General features: G+C 43.5%; 1 protein-coding gene across 2 annotated transcripts in view; it reads left to right on the top strand.

The window, feature by feature from the left end:
- VLDLR (very low density lipoprotein receptor) overlaps positions 1 to 27,945 on the top strand; it is a 167,544-nt gene that overhangs the window by 112,080 nt on the left and 27,519 nt on the right. For both annotated transcript variants that reach the window (XM_085632954.1, XM_085632955.1), the window contains exons 10-13: positions 3,253 to 3,424; positions 9,398 to 9,622; positions 17,443 to 17,561; positions 20,149 to 20,288. In XM_085632954.1, the coding sequence (XP_085489080.1) occupies positions 3,253 to 3,424; positions 9,398 to 9,622; positions 17,443 to 17,561; positions 20,149 to 20,288 (656 nt within the window). The remainder of the gene's footprint in view (positions 1 to 3,252; positions 3,425 to 9,397; positions 9,623 to 17,442; positions 17,562 to 20,148; positions 20,289 to 27,945) is intronic.

The raw sequence follows: 27,945 nt of genomic DNA, 5'->3' as shown, positions 1-27,945 counted from the left end.
TATTGCCTCCAGTTCTGATTCGAGCTAGGATTAGCTCCTGAACAGAAAATAAAGGAGCATTTCTCATTAGTCTTGGGTGCTCTGGACTGAAATGACTAAAGCGCCTTGTGAATAGACTTTATCAGACTAGCCCCATTTTTACTTCCTGCTCTACAACCATTCAATGCCAGACCAACCATTCGAGTGCAAGCTTCTGCATCGTTGCCCTAGAAACTAGCCCAACCAGTTTCTTGAAGTGATACGGGTCCCAAAAGCATGTATTTCAGCTGGATCTACTAAGGGGAATGTGGCCATATTTGCGGAGCCAGGTTAATTGGCAAAAATATCCCTTGATTTCAGATTGCATGTATTGGCTCAGAAAATGTCCATGTTTCCTAATCTCCCACAAATCCCCAGCTAACACAGGAAGCTTATGGGACCTTTTAGTGTCTCAACTCTCAAAGTAGGAAGGGCAGAGCTCAAAACTACTCGCTGCTAAAGTTATGATAACTGGTTGCCTTGCTTCACATTCATTATTCGAAAGTGCAGAAGTGTTGACCGTATTATAGAAATACTGCTATTGCTAAAATCTACCCCAGCGTCCAAATGGAGCAGCATTAGAGAATAACTCAGTCTATTCAAAGAACCATCTTGTTGAAGTCTATGGAGGCCCATGAGGATGTGCAAAGTGTAAACACTGCAGAAGTCCCTTAATGGGTCTTGACAGTAAGTCTGACTTCAAAGCAGTCAAGTGTAATTGGGTGATCTCGAGTGAGGAGGCGGGGTGGCTGGAATGAAGCGGTGATTGTCTGTTTCTGCAAAGCCTCCACAGTGCCTTGATACGTTAAGCTGGAGTTCAAGATTGAGCTTCATGAATCCTCGGGAGCTCGTGTCCGAGACCTAGCAGATGAGCGAAGTATGCGTGCCTCGGTCAACTTAATCATACAGCTTGTTGATCTTAGAGCTCCAGAAATTGTATTCTTATTTTCATAGGCTTGCTGTTGGCACACTTCAAAGTCTGCAGGGCTCATGAAATGTGGCAAATTTTTCCTAATCTAGTGTGGTTCAGGGACACGGAAATAAGCTCAGTCAGTGGTGCATGCAACATGCTGGAACACCCTCGGGTGGACTGCTTCCACTGTCTTGCAGCACCATCTTCTGTTTTTATTTGTTATGGCAGATGTCTTGCTTCCTGGCCCATGATCCTGCTTCTAGAAAGTAGAGTACACCTTGAACCTGAAAGCAGTAGCATTCTTGATGTCATCTGGGGTCCATAGTCTAGCATCCTTTTCCTGACTGCCTGTAGCAAGCACAACAGTTTATACATGGGTGAATTTCAAGGGTTTTGATGGAAAAGAAATGTTTGAGTGGCACAGTTGAACACTTCTGAACTGACAAACATTTGTTTTTTTAACCCCTGCCCTTTTGTTTAGACTGGCATCAGTTGATATGAGTTTATTTTTGTGTAGTTAGAATTTACATTCGGATTTCCTGGATAAACTATTCTTTCCTGGCTATAAATTCAGTTTGTGAGGACAGGGTTTTGGTACAGGAGTCATAACCTTCTGCTCCTAGCCCACTAAAGCTGAACAGCACTTACAACAAGCATTGGCATAGCCAATAGGTCTCCCCTTTGGGAACTTATAAGTGTTTAGCCATGCAATACTTGCATAACTTAATACTTATAAGGTCCCAAAAGCGAGACCTATTGGCTATGTCAAGCAGCTGTGCGGCCGTGAATGGGAAAGTGATCACGATCAAACATCAAAGAGGCTGCGAAAGTGAAAGTAATCGCGGTAAAGCGCGGCGCCTGCGCACATGCACTGTAGCTCTAGGCTGGCCTGGTAGCACTTTTTGGAGCCCTCAATAAGTCTCGCCAGACCAGCGCATGCACCGGGTCAGGCGAGACCTAAAAAACCAGAAAAGGCAAAATGGCCCGATTGAGCTTGGTAATGTGTGGGCATGCATCACCACACATGGACATGTATGATTTGACACTGCGGTGGCACTTTTAATACCGGGGTTAGAACAGAAAATTAATACCATGCATTCTAGCGAAAGGAGTGGCCTGGTAGCTAATTGCAGCTGCTGGGCATCAGAAAAAGAGAAATGGACTTAAAAAAAAAAGAGAGTGAGAAACTGTGCCGCCAAGTGGCTTGGGGCAGTGCTTGTACATAGAGGATGGTGAGCAATAAAACATTGAGCAAAACAATGGATAAGGGGATTGATGTGTTATAAGTGGGTAGCGGGTAGAAAACGCAGATGGGAAGCAACAGGTGTACTGAGTGCAAGCAGCACATGCTGGAGGGTGGGGAAACACTTGCATGCCCATGGATTGGTGATGAACACTAAAATCGCTGTGCCCCAGGGGCAGGAGCAAATGTCAGAGTAAGCATGAGACATTAAATAGAAAGCAAATTATAGCGACCAGGCCAACCAGTGGAGCAGTGGGCTGACCCAAAGTCCACTTAAAGTATTGGCATTTTACACACTAGGTTTCTGTACTATAGACAGCTGAAGTAGTTTGGTTACTGGAAAGGAATAACCCTTCCATTTAACATTTCACCATTTTTAGGTCTCGCTACAAACACCAGCGTCTATGTAGACTTGCTGATATGCAAAACTTGTATTAGTAAATTTGTGTAATTAATCTGTCTCCCATCTATTAGTGGTGAATAAATGATTCACAGGAGACTTAAGTTCACTATTTAAAAATGCACAAAGTTTAATTCCAAATTCTGCACCTCTTTGAAACATTTACCTTGGCACAGGTCCAGACTTAGAGTCAAACTAAATCTATTTTCCTTGAAACAAGTAACTGAATAAATTGCTGGCAAATTTACTCAATTAAAAAAATAAATTAACCAGCTGCCTCTTCGCCTAATGACGGCCGCTTCGGTAATTGTATGCTCCAAAGGGAAGCGACGTTAATTTTATGGTATTTCCCAAGCTATTTGTATGGTTGCACTAGTGGGCAGTGATATTTGTAGACCAGTTGCCGCACTGATGCTATTTTGTCATCGGCACTTTTGCTTTATTATCACATTGTGAAACCTCAAGGGGAATAAGTGCCCTTTCACCATTTTTTTCAGGAATCTTAACATGTAAAATGTTTGCCTTGACATTTATGGTGTAATCATGGTTGCCACACGTTTGGTTGTGGAGCGTGCAAATTAAGGGATATCTTGAAGGACAATTGAGGTGGGTAGTCAACTTTGCAAAAACTTTCTTTAGTTTTGCATGCTTTTTGAAAGCTATGTATATTCTTTTTAGGAACAGAGCCATGTTTAATCTTCACAAACCGAAGAGACATTAGAAAGCTTGGCCTGGAAAGGAAGGAGTACAAGCAGTTAGTGGAGCAACTGAGGAACACTGTGGCTTTGGATGCTGACATTGCTGGCCAGAATATCTTTTGGGCCGACGTAAGCCAAAAATCAATTTTTCGGTAAGTGTTCGGTAATGGTGAGCATTCTTTCTAAATGTCATAACTATCATTTACTATTTACACTTTCCATTTCTTGTGATTTTGGGACTTTATAAACATTTTCACAAAATATAGAAATTGGTGGTTGCCAGTGTTTACTCCGTTTCGCTCCATTAAATTCACTGGGCTGTTTTTATTCCGCCTCCCCTTTTCAGTGTATATAGAGTTTTGCCTTTACTTACTTCACTCATTCATTGCTGTGTTTTGTTCTACTTTCCATCATGCCCCTAACATCCTTGTTTGTAATATTTCTTTGGGCCGAGTCACAAACTGAGCTTTATAGTGCAAAACTTACTGCAAAATGCTATTCACTGTCTGCACTTTTGTAGTAACTTACACATGTAACTTATAATTTTGTAGTGACTTATACATGTATCTTACACTCTTGTTGTGATGTACACTTTTCTCGCAAGTCTAGCACTACCCATGCCATCCACTGGTACTGCAACAACCTCCCATAAAATATTATAGGGACTTAAAATGAAACCCCATGGCATACGGCCAAGGCTGGTACAGGCTAGGATGGAAGGGATCCTGCCACCTGACCAGAGGTGCCACTAGTCACGAAGAAGGAACATCCAAAACCGTGTCAAGTGTTGCTTGGGGTCCCTAAGCTCCTAAACCTCTTTTGGGGCCCTGTTGAGAACCACTTTGAACACAATTGCCAATTTTTCTGCTAGTGCAAGCTGGCATGGTTTCAAATCAAGATTCAGAGACTGGGTTAAAACAAACTGCTAAAGTCTTTCTAGTGACCCTGAAAATCCTTAATATGACCCTGGATAAAGAGTTTTCTAATCTAGAGGTCTGATGGAGAAAAAGTTCACTCTCCTGGGCAGCCCCTTGGAAAGTGGGGACATGGGGGGGGAAATTAACTAATTTGCCCAACATTTAAACCTTTCTAAATAAAATCGGTATACTGCTGAAGGGCAGATATCACTCTTGAAGGTAGAGGTGAACATTTGTGCTACATTTCTAATTAACTACACACCAATAAAGCTATTTATAGGAAACTCCACTCAGTTGTTACACTGAGTGTATGGAATGTTTAAATGGTACCACATAACCTGCTGTGGTCTTTTCTATGGATGTGGCCAAAGCCTGTGACTTCATTGCCTGGCAGCGTCTGTTTGCGATCTTGGAGAGGATGGACTTTGACACATATATGCATCCCACTTTAGGCTGCTGTATTCAGCCCAGACAACTTTCTTATGGGTCCACTCAACACTTTATTCTGATGCAAGGCACACAATGGAGTCTTTGACTTGTTGAATACAGGGATAAGCACTTGTCAGAGGCCTTTAAGATCCCTCTTGGAAAAGAATTTTCCTCTGCAATGGTTTATATGTAGTGGAGCCTAGAATGCGGACTATATTCTACACATTTGGCTTGCATTGAATGTTCTATTTAAATGAGACAAGCCTGTATTTTTCACTGACCACTTTGCCATGGGCAACAGTCTCACTACTTCCATTGATAGTGATGGCTCTAAATGCTTGGGTATTTATTACACTACATATTCTTTCTGGACCAGGATCTTGGTCTCTTATTGAGTAAATAAGAATGTACTATACGGGATGTTCCCTTCCCCCTTCCCTTGGACAGGGCATGTTTGTCCGCTATTCAGTAGAAAGTATTCTGTAATACATAGATGAACTTGGTCTCCTTTTATACTATGTCTGAAGCTTGACTAGATGCTCCATATGGGGTTATGGAACAGTTACACAGGATGGCAGGGAGTACACCCTAAAAGGGGTGGTTTATGATGGAATTTGTCCCGATGCACAAAATGCTACTCATCACAACTGACAAATGAGTGGACAGGCGTGTGGTTTGTTGTCCTGGGTTCTTGTCAAGAAGTGAAAACTCCTGCCTGACTTCCACAGACAGTATTTGATTACAATCTCTGCAGTAGCTGCAGTGTGGAGCACCCCAGAAGTGCTCGATCAACTCCGTTTTCTATTAGTTGATTCTTGTTGTTCAGATTCAAGAATTAGACCTGTCCTCACTTAATATATGGGGAAATGTAGATGTTACCAAAAGCTCACCACTGGAAAACAAATTGCAACCTGAGTCACGAGGCTATTTTAATCTATAGAACGTGTATTAATACTTTTGTCAACACTGGAATGCCCCAGAGTGAAATGGACCCTCGACCTAGGGTTAATTAAGTTCTGCCTGTGAGGAGGCCTTGCAGTACCTCATGGAGGTAGCAGTAAGGGCAGGCTTTATGGTTGGTATAATTGAAACTACTACATATTACACTGGGACCCCCCACTGTTTTTGGTAAGCTTCAAAACGTATCTGACTATGCAGACTGATATGAACATTTACCAAGCAACAGGGAGAGCCTGCCCAAGTTCGTTTTAGAGGGTCCTCAATAGGATTCCAATATAATAAGACAGTCCGGAACAGACAGTCGCAATTAATCATTTTATTTTTATGTTTTGAATAGATTAAATGTAGAGTATGAATAAAAGATTTTCTCGTATTCAATCATTTAAAATATGAAATCAATATCCTCCGATAGTACAAACAAATAGGAGAAACATATAACATTGGTATCATCCGTACATATCACGATAAAAGGTCCCACATAATCAGTCACGCAAAATATAATTCAACCATTCACATTCACAATTGAAACAATCTGGAACGAAGTGTCAGGTTGTGAGATCCAATAACCTGAGTTGTTGGGTTATTGGATCTCACCACCTGACACTTCGTGGATGGTTTATGCAATTGCCCCATCCTACCATCATTTGGCTTATGATTCTCACCGATGCTGTTCCAGATTGTTTCAATTGTGAATGTGTGAATGTGAATGGTTGCTAGCATGGTTGAATTATATTTTGGGTGACTGATTATGTGGGACCTTTTATCGTGATATGTACGGATGATACCAATGTTAGATGTTTCTCCTATTTGTTTGTACTATCTGCTGATATTGATTTCGTATTTATGATTGAATATGAGAATCTTTTATTCATACTCTACATTGAATCTATTCAAAACATAAAAATAAAATGATTAATTACGACTGTCTGTTCCGGACTGTCTTTTATTATTCTGGAATCCTATTGAGGACCCTCTAAAACGAACTTGGGCAGGCTCTCTCCCTGTTGCTTGGTTCTTTACTTTCCCCCGCGAACCTGCCATTGATCAATAATCGGGGGTCCCCCTTCTTAGAGAGAATGATATGAACATTTAACCATATCATATGGCTGTACCCCAAACTACATTCCTTCTGGAACAGAATAACTGATATTGGCTACCATAACAGACATCACTTGAACAATTCTCACATCCTGCTATAAGTGATTTAGAGTGGCCAGATTACCCCTAGCTGCTCTACACCTTTCACCCACCCCCCAAAGTTTAGTTAACTAGTTTAGGACTTTGGCTTGCTGTTGGCACGCTGATGTGCCAAGATGTGATGCATCCTAGGTACCAACAATTGAGAAATGGTAAACTATATTAGTGCATGCTTGCTGAAAATATGTATGAAGGACAGGATTGACCCAATAAAACTAAAGAAATTCCACCTCCTCAAAAGAGGTAGTGGTCATCAAAGTATCTGGCATCACACCTTACTGGGGTTTGGATGAAATTGGATCGAAAATGCCAATGCTTTGGAATCTGTGTGCACCATCGCGCCAGTCTTCTGCAGAGTCGCACATTAGTTTTCCCCAGGTTCTTACACCAGTTTCAAACTCTACCTCTCCATTCCAACAGTTTTATAGGCAGAGAGGAAGGTACAGCCAGACCTTTTGTTTTTGTTTGCAGTGCATCTGGAAATTAAATGTACTGGTGTCCCCATGGGTACCCGCCTTCTGAAAGAATGACTCTGTAGAAGCAGTGTTGCTTTTTATACCAATATGAAGGAGCTAGTGGAGCTAGGTTGTGGCACCTCATAATTCCTTACTGTGGCACCTTCTTTAACACCATGAATTCAAAGTAGTTGGCAAAATAATACTTTGGTGGCTTCCAATTTAAGTATTTGACCCCAGCAGGTGATCTGCTTGTTTTTCACCACCTGAGGTCCATGTATGAGGGTATTTCTGCACAGCCAGAGAATACAGTAGCCCAGACACTCTTATTGCATGCACCATCTCTGCTGGTGTTCTGGTACATGTTCTCTCCCCTTTCCATATACTGCTTTATAGACCCTGCTTTGCTACTTTTCCACAGCACAACAGCATCCCAGTGATGCACTAACCCTTCCATACCTTTATTTCTCACTTAAGAAGCATAAATATTATGTTCCTGGGCAGTGACAAACTTGATACTGGGTAACATTCCTTCATAATGTCGAAGCACTTGGACCTAGGGTGACCACCTGGCATCTGGGCAAATTCTGGACGGTGGCAGCAGAAATTTAGGACAAATGGTCAATTCAGGACCGAAATTCCTGACCAGTCCTTTTTAAGGACTGATCTGAGACCATTGCACAACTATCAAATATACAGCTGACAGACATGAAGCCAAAATGGGTTTTTTCTTTAGTTTGTATTACACATTGGAGTGTTGAGCAGACTTTCACAAATAGCTGGACATATTTAAAGATGAGAAACTAGTCGACCTACAGTCCAATCAGAATTTGACAGCTGATGGGCAGATTTCACAATTCTACCCCCTACCGTGAATGCTAGTTCCAGCAGCATCCCTCCCTTGCTGAACATAGATTGAGTTCACAGGCAGTAGCACAACTATAGTGTGAAAGAGGGAAATGATAGTGAGACACAGAGGAGACCTATGAGGGAGACATCTGGTCTGAATAGTGATGAGAGTAAATCAAGTGAGGGCTTTTCAGCTGAGAGGAGTTGGCGGCAAGAGAAGACTACAGAAGATAAAGCAGAGAAGAGCAAAAACAGATACAGAAAGATTGAGGGTAACAGAAGGTTGAAAAGAGGAAAAAAGTAGGTGTACATAAAAGGCGAGGTAGAGGGAACCAAGAGCAAGCATATGGAGGAAGAGAAGGAAACCCTAATCTGAGGCAGCAAGTAATGGCTAGTTGGGGGAGAGGAGGAAACAGTTGGAGAAAAGGGAGCCAAGAGAGGTTGAATAGGGAGTGAACAGATTGACAATGAATGTCTTTCCATCCAGCAAAGTCTTTTCAGTGTTCAGGGAGAGCCTCCTTCTGCTTCAAAACTTGGCCAAGGCCTTTTCGTCAGATTAAGGGTAGCTGGCTGTCAGTAGCTCTGTGGCTTATGATCCAACTCTCCCAGCATGTATCACTTCTTTCAAATTGTGATGGGCTACTGAGCCAATGAATAGGCTGCTTGAAGATGTATCCACTAATTCCATGATTTGGCAAATGAACCAAGCAGTCCAACGCCTGTATGCTTGGTAGTGGGACCAACAGGCTATCACAGCAACCAGGAAATCTTATAGTAGAGATTTGGTAGGTGTCCTTTTTCTCTAAACTGGACTACATCATCCAGTAGGGTAGCAGTGTTGCAATGTTTGGGGTAGAGTATCAAATTTGAAAACCAAAGATGTTAAGGAACCTCACGTGTGAGCCAGTGCTTGAAGGTGGGAGGCTAAGGGGTTATGGTGTTGGGGGATGTAGATAATTAAGGTACATTTTCTGTTTTTTGGGGAACCAGTAGTGTGCATAGATGAGCGCACACGTGATTGGTTAATATTCATCGATTTGCTACCTTTTGTGGAGTGGGATTCATATCCTAGCAAAGCACTTATCAAGTACTCCAGGGACTTTATTTTTAGAGCCAAGAAAGAGCCATGGAATCTCTTCAGTAGCACCGGTAATGTGAACTAGTCTTGACAGTAAGCACCAGACTCCTTACCAGCAATAGTAGTGAGCTTTGCTAATGAGACTATATATTTTCTGCTCCTTTTCATATCCCAATTAGCAATTTGTTTTCTTCAATTGACATTTAAATGATGCTTTAATCTGAGTTTTTCCCTTTTCAGTGCATCAGTGGACTCGCGGGACAAAATTGGCAGACATGTGAGAATTATAAACAATTTGCACAGCCCTGCTTCAATTGCTGTAGACTGGATTTATAAGAATATCTATTGGGCAGACACAGGTTTAAAGGCGATCTCTGTATCAAACTTTAATGGATCACGGACAAAAATATTGGTTGATACTGACTTGAAGGAGCCTACATCAATTGCTGTGGACCCAATTTCAGGGTAAAGTTAAAATTTTGATTTTGTAAGTTATAATTTACAATGCTATTTGGAAACGCTTAATCATGGATTCTCATGAACTTCTGTAATCTGGTTTGTTGCAAATTCTTTTATGTAATTACAGCTGAAATTTTGTATGTGGTGAAGCTCCAAATTTACCAAGGGCCAAATTGAAATGCCTCTCGCGGACAATTTTGAATGTTTTCATGCTGTAGTTGGGTAGCACAGACTTGTATGTGCCACTGAGTTTGTCTTAGTAGATTGCAATCTGCCTTAGTCATGTTGATGGTAAATTAACTAACTATGGCCTAGCGTTTCTGTAGGTGTTGCTCCCAAGATAGAAATCGTGTGTAGTCTTTAAACATGCTATATTTTCACTGAATCCTTGGAACTTGAGTTCCTAAAGCCAGTAGGTGAACAGCCCCTTAAGTGTATTGTATGTGTTATATTCTCGGGGGTTAGGGGGAGATACTAGCTTTCACTTCATGTAGTGTTTTATTGATACTTCAAGTCTGTTTCTAAAACCTCATTTTTAATGTAGCTTCATGTTCACCCAGTAGTGTCTCGTGGTGTAATCCTGCCATCAAAAATATCTTCTAATTTGTAATGCCTTAATTTGCCTCCGTCAGCTATTATTGAACCGGAGTACTTGTAGAACCTTGTTTCTATATGGAATAGCAGACACTTCTATGTAGTAGTTTTCATTTGCAATGCAGGCAAAGATAATTTATCCTGCACACTAACTCTGATCTGAATCAGATTTGTGCTGCACTGTATACACTTCCATCTGCTAAGCGCACGGATACTGGTGTAGTATAGAACACCTAAAGGACAGTTCAGGTAGTGTCCCTTTTGTGGCACCGCATCAATCCATGCCTTCTTAATGAAACCTTAAGATTGCTGATCCAATGTTACCACAGGTGTCATGTCTAGTAAATCCTAGTGCCTCTCGAAAGCTGGGAGGATCTACTTTCTCTATGCAGACTGAACATAAAGTGGAATTCTTTTTTAATCCTATATTAATTTAAAATCTGGCTTGTGTAATTGAGTGAATCACCATTTTCGAATTATGGTGATTGATGTTAGAAGTAATAGCTAGCAGGTGTATGGATTTGCTGTTTGGGGCTTGTTGGCAGACCCTAATTTATTGGGGATTTCTGTGCAGGAGTATAACCATTCCAACACTACATGGGCAACAGTGCCCAAGCAAACAGTTCAGTATACTCCTCTTTGCCCCCACCTAGTCGTGCTGGGAATTTTCACCCAGGTGCCCATCTCCCCTATGCATCCCATGTTTTCCTAAAATCCCCCCCAAAAAAACAGTCTAGGTGCAAGTCAAACATTCTAAATACCACATGTGCTCACTCGGCTTGCTAACATCAGATCTGAATTCACAGCACTAGAACCCCCACCCACCTGCACACGCAAGTCATTGTCATGCTGCATGTGTATAGGCAGCAACACCGCAGCAGATGTTCTGTTCCATGTTCATACTACACTGGTAAGTAGTAGTATAGTCAATTTTCTACCCCTCCCCACAAACACCAACCCGCCAATCAGTTACCTGCTTCCTCATTCCCCCCCCCCCCCCCCCCTGCAAGGGCCGTTGGAGCAGAGGAGTAAAACAGGAGCTGATTGCACTGTAGCTAGAACTATTTAGGGCAGCCCCTTCCACTATAGCCCAGTTCCCTAGCACTCATTGCCAGCTGCGTTGGGGTGGGCTTTCAGGCGACTGGTTGCCTATAGGGATATTGCGCTACACAGCCAATCGCTAGATCAAGGAATATGTTGCACCTTTTCAGGAATATCTGCGACATCCCCAGTTCTCTCCCACAGTCCATGTGAGGAATTTGCGCTTTTTTTTTAATCAATAGTTAATATACGCAGCTGCTGAGCAAAGGTTCACCGGGAGTACAACTGGACAAGGCTGACCCACCTACCAGGCAGAACCCCAGGCTTACCTATGTAGCTGACTTTTTACACCAAGCCAGCCCCCATCAAACTGGATTCCTGGCCCCCCTTGACACCACATTCTATATGCTACCAACTCTGGCTCCCCCCCCCCCCCCCCTGACCACCTCCCTTCCTTGACCCCGGCCCTCCCAGTCTGCTGTGCCAGCTGGATCCCTCCATACTATCTGTGCTGACGGATCTCCATAATGCCTCTGAAGGAGGGATAGTCTCTTCTTCCCTCCCCCCCCCCCCCCCCCCCCGCCCTTCCCAAGATGGAAACCCGCTACGGTCCTCCCCTGCCTAAAGAAAGCTAACTTGAATCCTTCTAACCCCTTTAACTTCAATCCCATCTCTCTGCTCCCCACTCTCAAATTCTGAAGAAGCGCATTAATGGCCAACTGTCCTAATTTGTGGAAACCCAGAATTTTCTTCATTCCTCCCACTCTGGGTTTAGAGCTGGCTACTCTACTGAATCCACTGTCCTGTGTTAATGCCTCTCTTGGATGAGGGTGAAACTGTGGCACTCATCCTCCTATATCTTAGTGCTGCCTTTGGCACAGTCTCGCCACATACTTTGGAGGGAACTGTGTGCACTGGGTCTTGATGGAGTGGTCCTAGAAAGGTTTTGTTCCTTCCGTATTGTCCCTTCCAGGTCTCCTCTCTGGCATTGTCAAACTCTCATGCCTTCCCCCATCGAGTCCCACAGAGCTCGGGGCGGCGCCCTCTGCTATTCAACATATATATTTGTCCTTTAGCTGAGGTGGTTAAACACTGGGCTGTCTTTTTTCTTATCTGTGGTTCTTTGTGGATGAGTCGCTCTCCATGAAACAAGTGGCCAAGGTGACGTCTGGTGGCTGTGCAGTCCTCAGGTGGTTAAAGATCCTGTGGCTCATTTCTCTTAGCACAGAGGATGGTTATCCAAGCTCTTATCTCTAGACTGTCAGCTCCCGAATGCAGGATATTGCCATAATCCAAAGCTATTAGCCATACTGCAGCTTGTGCAGAGCGCAGCCGCCAGGCTTTCACCCTCCCATGTTCACCTCAGTCTCCAGCGTTCTTCATGATCTACACTGGCTGACTGTATCGAACCATATCCAGTTCAAATCCCTCTGCTAGATGTTCAGCATCAAATGTGGATCAACGGATCCTAAATCTCCTGTATTTAGTCCACCTTTATCATCCCGCCCGGCCCTTGAGGTCCTCTCTGCAGACTTAGTTTATTGTACCAAAAGCCCATCTGGCTCGCATGAAAGGCCGTTCTTTTTCTTACTTGGGGCTGTTACTATGTAACTGCCTGATAGCTTCCTTGAAAGATTCGGCATACCTTCTTGCTTTCAGGCATGGTCTAAAAACCCGGCTTTCTAACTTGTTACTGATCTTTCCCTCTGTCCTTGCTCCGGGAAACCCCTTGGGGTAGCTGCACACATTACAAGTTTGTAATAATATAGGCTCAGTAAGCATAGTGCTATGGTTAGCAGTTCTCGCCTAGCAAGCATGCATTTTCATATCCTGGATCACCTTGGCACAAAATTGATCCAAAATGGGGAAACCCATACCCTGTATATCTCTGCATCTGGCAAAGTAGAGGGGGCACTGCTAGTATCAGTTTGTACCTTCGCATTAAACCTATAGGGCGTAATATGTGGCCTGCAGATAATTAAACTGATTCTTTTTCGGTATAGTATTCCTAGATACTCTGTGGACCTGCTCCAGGGCCGCTTCCCTTTCTTTACCCCCAAACTCCATGTTCCCTCCCTGCACGTAGTTTCTTAAGATGTGTAATTGTCATTAAAGGAATAAACATGTTTCAGGTGATCTGCGCCCCCTCCAAAGGTGAGGAAGGTCTGTAAAAGGTTGTGTGCAAATCCAGTTTTTGGATCCCTTCACTGTAGCATTGCACTTCAGTGCCACATACATGATTGTGCCCCCAGCAACCCTCCTCCTTAATCAGTGTCTCCATGGTACAGAGGACTCAATCCTAGCAACACCATAGTGTCTATCCCCATGCTACTCCAATCCCATAGTCTCACCTCAGTAAACTATTTTCTTCCCATTAGTGGGTAATCTCACCTGTGGTAGAGCTGGTGCGTAGAGGGATGATATTTAGTTTTGGTGACTGCAGCCTTCCAGCAGCGGAGTGCCACTTCATGGAGGGTAGGCCTCCATTGACTTCACCTCTGCCCCAGCATCAGTGTGATCAGCACCCCTTTGTAGCGTGGCTTCTCCCATATCCTTCATCTGAAGCCCCATAGGCCAACTATTGCATCTGTGCTACCAGGCCACCCTCCGACACTGGGTCTTTGGACACCTTGAAGTCTGATGGTTGCCACTGTCCCAGATCAGTTCGTGCAACAACCTGTTCTGTTGCCTGAACGACAAGTTTACTACTTTGCAAACTTGTTAGTTTAAGTACCAAAGGACTCTGGGCAGCATTACCATCTTGGGCAGTGCAATGGGTGCCATTATTGTGAGTTTTAAGGACTGACAAATGAATGTTGCCCTTCAGGGCCCCTCCCAAACGTCTATCGCAGAGTGAGAAGACAAGTGTATTAATCTTCATTGATCTAATAGAGCAGTCTACCTGGTGTAGGCAATGCAGTTTTTGTGGATGCTACTGCTTTTTGCTTCTCACTTGTTTACCTTATCCCACATGTCCCTCTGACTTGCTGTCATCACCATTTTATTCTGAAGTGTCTCTGGTGCCTCACTTCTGTGCTGTAGACTTTTCTCATGGATTCAGCTTCTCTGATTCTTCACCACATGAAATATCCATCGAAGTTTCAGACTTGTTTACAGAAGTTCACCAGCATCCCCAGTGGGGATATGTGGTACAAGGCAGCTCCAGTCCATACTCCACTTCCAGAAGACATCAGAGAAAATGAGGCACAAGCCATCAAAGTTTTATTTGTATTTTAGTTCTACAAAACTAATCCCAATACAATATAACCAATGCTGGCAGGCGGGGCATAGAGGAAGAAGACCTAGTTAAAATATGAAAGTTACTGCAGTCGATGGTATCAGTGACAACATGCCAATCGAGGAATCCGCAATATAGGGAGTGCATGTAGGTCCCTGGAAATAGGATTACTGAAATACAGCAGTGTCACATCGCTACATCCCTAAAGATAGCCAGGTGCCTCCCCAAAGATCACAAAATCCATAGCAAGGGAGACCGACTAAGCAACTGCTTCTGAGGGGTCTCCCAAGTTTGGGCTCATTGCTAGTCTATGTAGCAGGCAAAGACTTGCCCAAGATTAGATTTTTCAACTAGGCGGCCTGTGCAGTACACACGGGAGACTCCAACAATTTAGCATCCCACAAAGCTGTAATCTGCACTCTTCTCACACCCCGGCCTCCTTTGTGAATCTCCTCCCTTTTTAGTTTGCCCAATTAACCAACTCTAACCACCATCTGTATGCATGAGGATATCTTGACAGATTTGTAAGGCCAGGATCAAAGTCCCCCCAGTATCTGTCGAGGGAGGTAGTAAAAGTGAACAGGACCAAACCATGTTGAAAGCCAGCGTCCTCTGCAGCACACAGGCCGTGAGCAATCTTCCTCTTCAAGCAGGGCCCTATTAAAAAAAAAAGTGACCGCCTTGGCCTCCCCATAATGAGAAGATTATGTGGAACCCCCAGAACATGGGTTTACAACATCAGAGCCCCCCACCACAACAAAGGAGAGAGGGGGGCAGTATAATCTTCAAGATAGCCACACAGCCACTCGCCAACAACCATAAAGTAGTCTAGAAGGCACATTAAGACTGTAACCCAGCAATCAGCTGTCAAAGTTCCCCTCATACAGCCATTCCAGGAAGTGGCAAACTGCCACCCCTGGGGTCTAAATTACATGTTGCTGTGGGAGCATCATACAAATTGTGGAAACATGACGGCTCTCGGGCATATCACCCTTTTTAGTGGGTTAGTGACTTGATCTATCCCAATTGACTTCCAGTATAGAGTAACCACCAAACTCCAACTCTGCCACTGCGTTCTGGAGGTCTGTGCCCCACCCCAACATATCATTTGCATACAGAGAAAGATGCATGCAATCGGACGTAAGGCATAATCCTTGGTAATGAAAGCCCAGGCAGACCATGCAAGCAAATGGTTTCATGGCCAACGCAAACGGTGGTGAGAAGGGGAAACCCTGACAAGTGCCCAGTTCAACCGCAAAAGCGTCCGAGATCAGGGTGTCTGTATGGATCCTAGCTCTGGGGTTAGTGTAAAGTAGCTTTGACGTCAACTTACCCTTTGTCAAGTTGACAAACCGTGTAGCAGACACTCCCAAACGAGCGAGTCAAATGTCTCAAGCAGATTTGAAACTGTTGCTGATGCTGCAAGATGTCCTTATCAGACCTGCATGACATCTGCCGGTGGTACTTAGTGTCTGAACACGAAGCAGTGGCTTGTGACTGCTGTGCCTCTATGCATAGGGTACCAGGCAGTGGGAGGTTTGTCACAATGATATGGTGATTAAGGCTCTTCAATGCTAGAAGTATTCTGCCCATAATCGTGAATACCATGTTTGTATACTTCAAATATCATGCTCTCATATAATAATCCCAATTCAATGGTATTCTCTTCCTCCCTCCCCACCAGAAGAAACCGAGGAAAGCCTTATGCATTGAATGCTGATCTTTTTAAGCACTAGTCGTCTTTTGGTTGACTGCTTAAAATGGTCTTTGTTGCTTTCATTACTCCTTTTTCTTGGTTGAACTGATGGCAAAGTCAAAAGTTCCTAATAGTTGTCCCCCAATCCTTGCCTTGAGGCCTTCCCTATGTTAAGATTATTTTTTTGTTTAGAAAACTGTTTTGTTTTTTGTTTTGTTTCCTTAAGTTGGTGTGATGTTGGAAGAACGAAGTATTAAGGGAATTGTCCAATGTCAAACCATTACCAGCAAGATCAATTGGTGAACTTGCCACTATCCACCCCATGTTCTATGAACCTAATTAAGATGGATGCTCACATGAGTCCAAGAAGTCGAGCTGTAATTGTCACCAAGCATTGTGATAGCAAGCCGGCAAAGTACAAGTAACTTGAATTTAAGTGGCTGCCAATGCTTAATGCCAGCAGGCGTAAATACTGCCTGCCAAGTTTTTAAGACCCTTTCCCAGCATGTTGAATGCAGAGACGATCTGCCGTTTTTTCTTGCTGTTAAGGTGAATTGAGAAACTGTATGTCCCAGTAAACTGGTAGCCAGTTGTTGTCAAAGGTATGTTGTGTAATGGCTGTCTAACTCTTAACCGTTAGAAAGGCTGGAGTCGCTGCAGTCAGGGTGAGTTATTTTCAGATTCAGTGATTGTCTACCAAGATTTTGGGCAGTATTTTTTGGAAGGGTATTTATGAACATGGGATAACAGAAGCCTGTGCTAAAAACGTGATAAAATTACCAAACCTGCCCTAGGCCTCAGCGCCTCAGATGGGGAGAAACTGCGTAGACTAAAGACCTGCACTCACCAGGCTGGTCCCAGAAACGCCTATATTGGGCCTATACCAGATGTCTGCTGTTAAAAATGGGCATTCCCACTGTACCTAAGCTTTGCTGTATGCTTCTCTGGTTTGCATGGGTTATAGATTGCACTTGTGCCAACACCCTACATGTCCGTGATGGATGAAATAGTAAAATGCCAGAACAGAACTTTTAATCTGATCTTAATCTATGAGCTTCTGTTTTCTAACAGGCTGCTTGTCTGATTCCCCCATCAAGGCCATCTTGGCAAGTAGCGTGGAGCGTTTGTGTTTGGGGGTGATGTATCTAGTGTGCTCCATTGTTTCCTTACTATAAGATTTTATATTTCATGCAAAACATTGGTTTCAGATTCTTTATTCTTTTGAGGTTAATTATGGTGTTCTGTTGCTGCTTTCAGATTTATTTATTGGTCGGACTGGGGAGAGCCAGCCAGAATTGAAAAAGCTGGAATGAATGGATTCGACAGGCAAAAGTTGGTGACCACAGACATTCAGTGGCCAAATGGAATTGCACTAGGTATGATTAATTTAATAATTTTTACAGCAGACATAGCCACTTGCGCAGTGGCATGCTTGCATATTACAGAATATTTACATAAACAATTTCCAAAAGATTTATGTCAAAGTGTAGTGGAGGTGGAAGTAGGTGGTTGACACTAGTGCTTCAAAAGATGAGGCTTTGGGGCCTTGTGGAAGGGCAGGAGTTCAGATGCACGTTTTTCCTCAAGGAGGATATCGCACTTTCTGGATGTTGCAAATTTTTTTTTGGGGGGGGGGCTGGGTGCAAATAAGTGTTTTGCATTGTGATATATCTAGGTAGATATTTGATATGTCCCTTTAAGACTCTTTTCTTCTAGGGCCAAAGAGTAGAGATGACAGATCTGCACTCTTTGCCAGATTCATACGCTTGGACTAATTAATTCCCTTGCACACCTAGTAACCACTTATTTTTAACAATTGGTTTACAAGGATTGAAGAGTTTCCTCCTTTTTATGGACTTATTTACTTTTGATTTGTGCAGCTTGTCTTTTGCAAAAGATGACATTTACAATGTTAATAATAAATGTAGAAAAGGGGAACAATCAAAAATAGCGTAAAGTAACATAAGGGAAATATGCATCCTAAATTTCTTTTTAAGTCCTTCTTAAAGGGAAATGAGGCTGGGCATGCCCACCCATTCTGGCTTAAGTATTCAGTAATTAGTCTGCAAATGTGCGTGTCCACAATTCAGGGTCAGGCATGATTTTGTAGCTGCCTTTCCGGTTCTGTAGGCTTATTTTTGGGTTTTTTCCTTTGCCCCAGCTTTTCAGAAATAGACCCTTAACGACGGTTACGGTCTCGGGACACTGAGTGGGCAGCATAGCATCTCATCCGTTTCTGGCTGGCACTTGGATGCTTGTTCTCACCCTAGGACTTTTCATTGACTTCGGTAATGGTTGACGGTGGTATGCTGTATCAAATTAACCGGGGGGGGGGGGGGGGGGTCAGTTTCTTTAAGCAGAACTGTGCTTTTATATTCCTGGAAGGAGTTAAATGAATGTTTTTTTATAGCTTTGATTCCTTGCTTAGTCAAGCTTGGATGTTCCGGAGACTTAATAATCCTGATGTTGGTCTTCATCTCCCAGAATAATGCATAATTGGATCTAGTTTGCATGGAGAAATGTTCCTTTCGTGCCTTATCCACAAGATGGTCTCAATTTTGCGTTTTGCATCTTCAGGCCATATTTGATGTGACATTTGGCATCTGGTTTGGATGGAATTAAAGCCAATGTCACTTTTTAAGGCAATAGTACAAAATTCAGCTGACACCTTAAGGAGCGACACAGGACCTTCAGCAAAATGTAACTCCATTACCCTTGTTTCCTTTTTTTGTTTTTTGTTTTGCTGCTGATCAGAGGATATAATCTGTAAGTCTTGTGCACAATGCTTATGTACACTGCACTGGTGAGGGCTGCGGATATAGTCTCCTTACTTTAGGAATAGGTTTATTCGTGAACTAGGAGTGTGGCTTCACATTTAATTCTAGATTTGATCAGCACCCAGCCTATCTGAGGTACGAGTGGAATGATTGAATTTTCATCAGCTGGGCAAACAATCCTCTATTCACTAGTTCATAGAGCTTTCGTCAGACTTTTGAGTTTGATCACGTCTTAGCACAATGAGACATGTGATCCTTGTGGGAATAAATGTGCCTTTCTTGGAGCAGCTCATTGAAACTTGGGTATGAACTGGGTGCCTCATTTATTCTTAAGCAATGGGAATTACTTTGGGTGCAGCTTTTGTTTCTTGCTGCAAAAAAAGGAAGCTTAAATTACATTTGGTAATTGCTAGGTGTCCTAGTGGCTATTGGAATACGATAGTACCAGAGTTGTCTTTGTATTCATTGACACCAAGTATACAATGAAAATAGACCATTGAAAAAACAAATCCCCCTCCCAGCCATTGCACAACAAAGTTACTTTCGTATCGGAATTGGGTCTGGCTCATAGGTCATTGAAAGGTTTACTCCACAACCTTGATGGCAATGATGGATTCTGAGAAACCAGGCACTCTTGTTCAGCATCTAAGAGGAGCCGACTCTGGCCCCACTCCCCTTTCTGACACCGATCATCAAGGGAGCGTCATAAGTGCTAAACCGAATCGAACATGGCTTGGCAAAAACAAAACCGCTAGAAAGAGGCGGACGGAGAGCAGTTTGAGTATAGTATGAGGTTTGTTTTCAATACCCTTGGAAGGGGAGAAATATTTGGGTCAAATGTACTTAAGCTGTAGAAAGGTGAGTATTCCGTATCCTGTGCTAAATTCCCGGGTTGAAGATGCTTCCCGTTATCAATTTGTCCTCTGCATTTATTTCTCAACAAATGGATTTAAGTAGTTTCTCTTGTCGAATTGAGATGGCATTTAAGAATCGACAAGTGAAGTAGAATGCGTATCCTATTGTAAACGTGAGTTCTGGTGCTGTAGATTCATTTGGGATGCTGCATTGGAATTGCTTTTTGCTTAAAATTGTTTTGTTTTCAGCTCCGATGAATGTCGCATGTGACTAATTGTCTTTGTAAATTGGGATAGGTGAATGGCATTAACTGTATTTTTCACCCTTCTAGACCTTGTAAAAAGTCGCCTTTACTGGCTGGATTCCAAGCTACACACGCTGTCCAGTGTGGACTTTAATGGCCAGGATCGCAGAATAGTGCTAAAATCCTTGGAGTTCCTTGCTCACCCTCTGGCTCTTACGATATTTGAGGTAAGTTGTGTAACCTTCGCATGGTTCTGCTGCTCCAGATGTAATTTACCCAGTACTTCAAGTCACAAGTTTGAGTAACTTTCGTGGACCATATCTTGGGGGAGCAATCTTGTACCTCATCTTCATTTAATCAAGTGCAGCTGTATGGACTCCAATATAATTTCTCATACAACTCTTGACTAGCCTTTGATAAAATGCAGGAGAACCTTTTTGAATCACTTAAAGGGTTGCTAGCCTACGGCTTTCCTGAGACAAGCAGACAAATTGCTTAGTTGCTGATTATCTCCCTCCTGGCTAGTTATGTTCTGGCTGAAAGACAGCCTTGTGGGAAGACTTCAATAATAAAGAATTCCTGTTCCATGTGATTGTCTGCTTTCTGTTAATCTATCCCTTTTGCCGTCTCCTAGAAAGTCTTTGAGTTACGTGTGTTTTTTGTTTAAGCATTTCTCTGCCCAGCAATAGCAATTTGCAGCCTAATTTCTCATCCTGCACTTAACCAACTGTTTTGAGTGCTGGGGTTGGTGACCGGGTCTTCTCCAAAGGTAGCTTGATTCTTCAGTGGACATCATCTAAGAAGGCTTGCTGTATGAGCGAGTCTGCAAATGGACTTCCCTCTGCGTTAGATTGAACTTTGGAACAGAATATATTTTTCTGCTAATCGCAGAGGCAGCCAGAACTCAACTAATCGCAATCCCCAGAACCACCTGATTGGCACAGCGGACTACTAGTAGCGGTTGGTGGACTTGTAAATTGGTGAGGCGTAAACTGCCACACAACTGTTCCAAGTGTGCAAGATCTAACCTCTTCATGTTATCGCTCCTTGAAGGGTGCTGACAGACTCCAAGGATTCACTAGAGGACTACAGCACTCAAACACTGCCACGTGTCCATTGTAACATGTGACAAAACACCATAATGTGTGCGAACCTGCAAATAATAGCCTGAGGACAAGATGGGTAAAACGTGTAAAGCAGAGTTTGGCAAGCACAGGAACACAGCACTAAATGTGGAGACCCAGGAAGTAAACAGTCAAAGAGCTATGTGAACACAGCACTAACACACAAACCGGAGAATAGAGGTACAAAAGACTGCCATATAGTACACTTTGGCATCATATGCTAATTGGCGCAATGTGCAACTGTGATATTAGCATATGAGCATAATACGCTTTTATTCCAAACTCCCTACTAATCATTAAATTGGAGAGCTTTAAATCCTTACATTGTTTCTCAGTTCTATGAAAGTTAATCCCTGCATTTACCTATGGTTGGTAACATAGCCTTAGGATACTATAAATGTGGAAGTAAAGTAAAACAATGTTTCTGTAATTATAACCAGGGATGGTTTTTACATTAGAATGATTTTCATATTCACAATACTTCATATTTCTTAGCTCAACAAGCTAAAGTCCCTGCTGCATAAATCCCTGACGACTTAAACACAAGGTTAATTCCCCAGTGTCGTTTGCATACATCTTCACTTCCACTGATGCTAAATAGTGCCCACACCAGTGTTTTAAATTGATTTGTTTGTCACCACGAAATCAAAATGTCAGGCAAAATTGCATCGCACAATTCATCTTTTACTGTCACTGTTTCGCTTTTAGTTGTACAGCACATGTAAACACGTTTATCGTTCAGCTGTGGTCACATTATTTCAAATGCTAATCTCTTCAGTTTTGACTGTTAAGCAGTGGCATGTGACTATCTCCCATTCAATCAGTATGCCATGCTATAATACAGACCTTGAGAGAGAAACGGGCCGACTATGCACCCGAGATATTACCGGACTGCTGCCGCATGAGCTGTGAGGTGGAAACCCGGCTCAGCGGTTATCTCGCGCGTTACTGCACGGAGGGCCCCTGTCCCACCTCACACCCTTCAAGCACCTGACACGTAGTGATACTGGAGCAGTCGCCTTAGCTCCCCACTCGTCTAAGTTTAGCCCTGTCTCTCACGGTGTGATCCTGAGCACTTATAGCTCAAATGGCACAGCACAACCACTAGACAATGTGATCTTGGCAAGACTTTTGCTTGCTGCTTCGGTTACAAAAAAAGTATCCGAACAAACGCAGGAAACTGGTGCCAGCATGCCTTACAAGCATTTTCAACAGCAGGTCTGCCGAGTCCTGGGGTTCAAAAAAGGGAAAAGGCTTACCTGCACATGTCGTTTGAAACCACGCCTGCAGGCGCCTTTCTTTTTTCCAGCAACAAACACCCCTCCTGGAAATAGGAGCTGCCTGACAAACTAAATGCATAGCCACTCCTGGTCGCCTCGGCCTTACACAATTAGGAAGCCTAATTTACGGAGACGGAAAGAGTGCTGCAATTGTTACCACCCCCTGCACTCAGTGCACTGTGAGCCAGCCCTGCCCCTTCCCATTACCCTGAATGGCGCTTCTCTGACCACGCCCTGGGCCAATTATCACCATTTAAAACAATTTACTGCTGCTTTATTCAGCCACTCCCACAAGGCTGTCACCCCCCTCCTCGCTTTTGCTTCGAGGGCAAGGAATAGTTCTCGCCCATCTTTGCACATTGTGCAGGAAGACTCCGACAAAGTAAAGAAATATTTATTTTACGTAGTTTAACTTTCAAGTTTCACGCGGGAGCACCAAGCAGTGAGCACTTTAAACTGCTCAATTGGTGTTCATTCTCTCCCTTTAGTTTTCCCTCATGCTGGGAGGTGGGGCAACTCCCCTTAATATCAGCCGCCCTTGCTAGTAGCCATTGCATGCTCTCAAGGGGGTGGGAATACACAACGTAATAAACTAACTAAAATCAGAAAGGACACTTGAGCGTTCATGCATGTGGAGATAACCAATATTGGGGTCATCAATCATGTCCTACTTAATGAGTAGTTGCCCTTTATGCTCCCTAAACTCCACTTCCTTAAAGTGAAACTCTTTTACTTCGTGCTATTGCGCTGAATTGTGTGCTCTTTTGGGTGGTTACTCCTAGTGACCACTTTCTGTTTGACCAGAATACAAACAGTGGTTAGCTGTTACAAACCGTGGAATCCTCCTTTTGGCTATTATGTAAAGGTTTTCAGGGGAAAAAAAGCACTCCCAGCTGTGGCTTCATTTTCAGGGGCTTTTGCTCTAGACCGGTTTCATGGACCAGGCCCTGCAATATGTCATCTCTTCATGCAAGCACTCGGACCTACAGCATTGTTTTAACTTGCCTACATCTAGGATACAAGTCACTGCGTAGTGACAGAGCGTTCTACTTCTAGCTGCATTAGATAATTCTATGCTAATGTGCACGCCACATTAGCAAATTACCTATATTGGCAAATGTACCTCAGTTCAATTACAATTTGTAGTGCATGTACAAACAGTAAAATTTCAAACCCCTCAACAGCAAACAATTGGACTGTCCAACTCTTCTCCCCCGCACTCTCCCTCCCACCCCCGTCTCAGTTTCAAGTGCAGTGAGTAACAATTATACCACAGGCAGCAGTTCCTTCTATTGCATCCTGTAGATCTTTTCAGGTAAAGTTTTGTGAGGAACAAAACACTCCAATGACTCCTTCACGTTCTTTTCATGTCCCAGAAAAACTGACCTCCCTGCAACTGACGGTGAGGCAGCCCAATCTGTACCTGCAGAGGGTAACCCCCTCCCACAGAATTCTCCAATGCAAAGCATTGAGAATCCAGAGTGTGCTGTAAGTAGTTTGGCCAGCCAATAGGGCCCCGGATATTCCTAGTCAGTGCCCCAGCCTGATTGGAGCCCTTCATGGGCTTTTGTGCAGCCCATTCACTCGGTTGTCTAAACCGCTTGTGCTGCCCCACCCACTGCAGGACCAGCCTTCAAGGAGTACCTGCAGAGAAGAAAGGAGTAAGGAAAATGCTTGCGCACACTGTACATGCATTACGTGAATTGCAATATTTAATTGGTTTCTTTTAGAAAAGTAGTTTATCGTCCTTTAGCACAGCACACAGGTCACTACACCTCTCGCTAGGGGGCTAGCTGATGTTGGTTGTAATGGTGATAGAAGGCTGACCCGACAGGAAAAGATGGCCCTGTGGGTTATTGATGTAAGGAGATGTGAAACTGATCATGCTTATGAATGTTCCTGACAGTAGCTTCCGCCCCCCCAAACCCAAAACGGATTCGGTAGTATTTTGCAAATGGAAAATGTATATGAAATGTGCACATCGAATATGTGCTGCAGGTTCTGAATTTTTCTTGAGGTCCGTGACCTTTCCAGTCTGCCAGTAGTATCTTTTTGCGGGTTTGTCACGAATCTGGAATGGAGTGAAATTAATGTTCTAAATGACCTAGTACCTCAGCTGCAAAAGTGGGTTCAGGCCATTGCGTTCGGTTTGTACCGATTTTGAGGTATAAATGCAAGAGCGGGTGGACTTTCAGTCTGGTAGCTGCAAGCTGCTGCATTGACGCGCCTTAAAAATTGGGAAACTGGTCAATGAAATGGGGCTTTAATTTTTGAAGTCTCTTTAGTTGCAGATATTTAGTGGATAACCAGACCTCTTGGCCTACAGTATTTAAGCGCTAGATGTCGGTCAGTCTGAATCTATAGTCCGAGTCGAATGTGTAGTAAGTTCTTTCAGGATTTCTTTTTGCATGGTATGACAGTAGTTTGCAGATACTTTAGTCGAATTTTTCAGTGAAGGTGTAATCCTGGGACGATAACCATAAACTGCTTGAAGGATTAGAAAACCCATTGGTTACATTTAAGGCAGAACTCTACTAACACCAACCATTGATCTTTGGTTACATGGTAATGTAAATGCTGTTAAAGATCTGGAGTCATTCTCTCCGTTTCTGTCCTACACTCGGTGGTATGCGGAGGATAATTCCAGAGTGCAACCTTGTAGTTTACAGAAGGAAGATCAAAAGTAAGACTCATTGGGCGCTCAGTCACACTGTGCCATATTACCCAACTATATGCTGTATTAAGAGTGGCTACTGAGGCACATCAGGGATCCCCTAACGAACACAATGCCACGTTTTGATTAATAAACCTACCACTAGAGTCGAGGTGTTAAATCTCTGATCTTTTGGATGGTCCACCAGCAAGTTTATAGAGCCCCAATGAAGGGCTATCAACATAACTACGTGTTTGCAATGTTGGAACTTGACTAAACATTTTTGCAAGGTTGTAGGAGTTTCTGACAATCCTGGCTTGTCACCAATACTTGTGTTGCAGTAGACATCAAGTTTTACGGACCCTCTGTCAAGATTCACCACGGTCGGGACATTAGTTGAAGGCTTGTTTCTGTAAACTTGCTTCAAGTGGAATGGTGCAGGTCTCGTAGTATATATAGATTTCCACCCTCCAGCCTTTGCTTGGGATGTTCATTCAGCTAGTGGACAACGTCTGCTGTTAATGTGTGGAACGCCTTCAATTATTTTCTCGCCTATCCATACGGTTCGCAAAATTTGAGTTCGCTAACAGCAACGGGGCTCAATCTGTTCACTTAGAACACGGTAAGGCCAGCCCCTTATACCCTGCTCAACCTGATCTAAAGGCGATAACCAAGAAAATCTGCAAAAATGGGGACCAACAAAGTTGTTTTGAACTGGAGGCCTTTGCAGATCTCAGAACCTGGAGGTGTCTGTGGTCTGCATATACCGTAATAGGGGTCTTGGACCCCATTGGTGTCCATTCCTAAAATGTCGTATTATGAGTTTTAAAAAAATAGTATCGTTTTTTACTACCTTCAGGAGTAGGCTACCGGATATAATTGCCCACTTCTCTTTTGCCAGAACCGCCCCAATATACCATGGGAGCAGTTCTCTCCTTCCGGGATGAAGGAAGCCGGGGCTGACCACTTTGTGGCGGAGATCAGTGTACTTTGCCAGGCCAGTGGTCCGCGTACTGTATGAGGACCGTGCAATTGGAGACTGTTCGAAAAGAAATGGGCTGTTAAAAGGGGGGGGGGCATAGAACTACACCATGGGAGAAAGAGCAAGCTAAGGAAGCACAACCAAGGATGCTTGGAATAGCCGAGATGATCTATAGGAAGTAGAAAGGCAGGGTACAGAAGGACCCCCTTAAATAGCCCTTGTGTCTCAGCGCCCGTCCCAAGGACCTAGGAAGGAAGGCAATTGTGACTGAGAAATACTGGCGACTTAAGCAAAACCAAAGGAAATGATGGACGGAGTGTTGAACATTGCAAGCACTCACCCCCAGTCAACTGATCTGGGTTTGATCCACCACCGTTCTTTAGCCCACTCTGCCACCCCAGTTCAGACATGGCCATATGCAAATCAGTCTGACCCTGTGCCTCATGGGAACAGTCCAGCCCGAACTGCCAAGCCATGTCTTCCATGGACCGGAAACAAGCTTCCTAGGACCAGTTTCTGGCATTTCAGCCGTCTTCAGCCAGGCTTGCTTGAATCCAGTGGCAAAGTGAGCAAGGGACTCGCGTCTGAGCATACCCTGCCAACTTATGGCGAACAAAGCAAAACCAAAGGAAATGATGGACGGAGTGTTGAACATTGCAAGCACTCGCCCCCAGTCAACTGATCTGGGTTTAATCCACCACCGTTCTTTAGCCCACTCTGCCAGAAACCGGTCCTAGGAAGCTTCTTTCCGGTCCAGGGAAGACATGGCTTGGCAGTTCGGGCTGGACTGTGCCCATGAGGCACAGGGTCAGACTGATTTGCATATGGCCATGTCTGAACTGGGGTGGCAGAGTGGGCTAAAGAATGGTGATGGATTAAACCCAGATCAGTTGACTGGGGGTGAGTGCTTGCAATGTTCAACACTCCGTCCATTTCCTTTGGTTTTTGCTAAATACTTGCGACTTATCATACGCCAGGTTTTCTATAGGCGCAAACAGCCCGAATTCGTCTGATCGTCATTTCTTTTTTAAGACTGAATAATGGCAAAAGTAAGTTTAAAGGTTTCTCTACAAATGTGTTTAATGTTAAGTTTGATTGTGATGGAGATGGTTTTCCTCGGGTTAATTAGGACAGCAACCAATTGTCGTATTGTACACCCTAGCCATGCTGAACAGTAGTGGATTCCTTAGCTATGAAATTGAAAAGTTATGCAACCCCGTGATCTTCCGGAGTAGCAACAGCTGGGGATTTGAGAAGTTTACTTTTCCGTGACCATGCAAGGTTGAAAACGTCACAGGTAGCACCTAGAGTGATTTGACGGCAGATGGCGCCAGAGCATCATAAGTGCAGTGTTCTGTACCTTTTTTTTCTATAAAAGGACATTAGTATATTGATGTAGTTTCCTCGTTCACAATCTGGTTTAACCGGAAATGCTACTTATAATTTACACAGGTCCGAAATCCCCTCCCCGGTAACTTTGCTGCCACACTTGTCAAACATTCTTGTTTAGGTGGTAGTTGGCACTTGATAGGCGATGCAAGTTGGGGTGCTGCGGTTGTTGCAGCACCCCCAAAATGCTGAAGGTCTACGAGCCATAAAGATGCGCAGCTAATGACAAGATAAAGCAAAATGTAAAGACCGGTCAAATGTCAGGCTATATCTTCAGACAAATTGCTGCTCATCTTTTAACATGGAGAATGGTGCTCATTTTTTTCGGACTTAGAAGTGAGGATTTTTGTAAAAGTGAAATATTTGACAAGGCGATTGTGAAAGGTACTGCTCTACGATGTCATTTTCTATTCGTTATTTTTTTAAATATCTGTAAATGAACTGTACAACTTTTTC

Source organism: Triturus cristatus, chromosome 2_1 (assembly GCF_964204655.1).
Source record: "Triturus cristatus chromosome 2_1, aTriCri1.1, whole genome shotgun sequence".
Lineage (NCBI taxonomy): Eukaryota > Metazoa > Chordata > Amphibia > Caudata > Salamandridae > Triturus > Triturus cristatus.
This window is presented reverse-complemented; position numbering and strand designations above follow the sequence as displayed.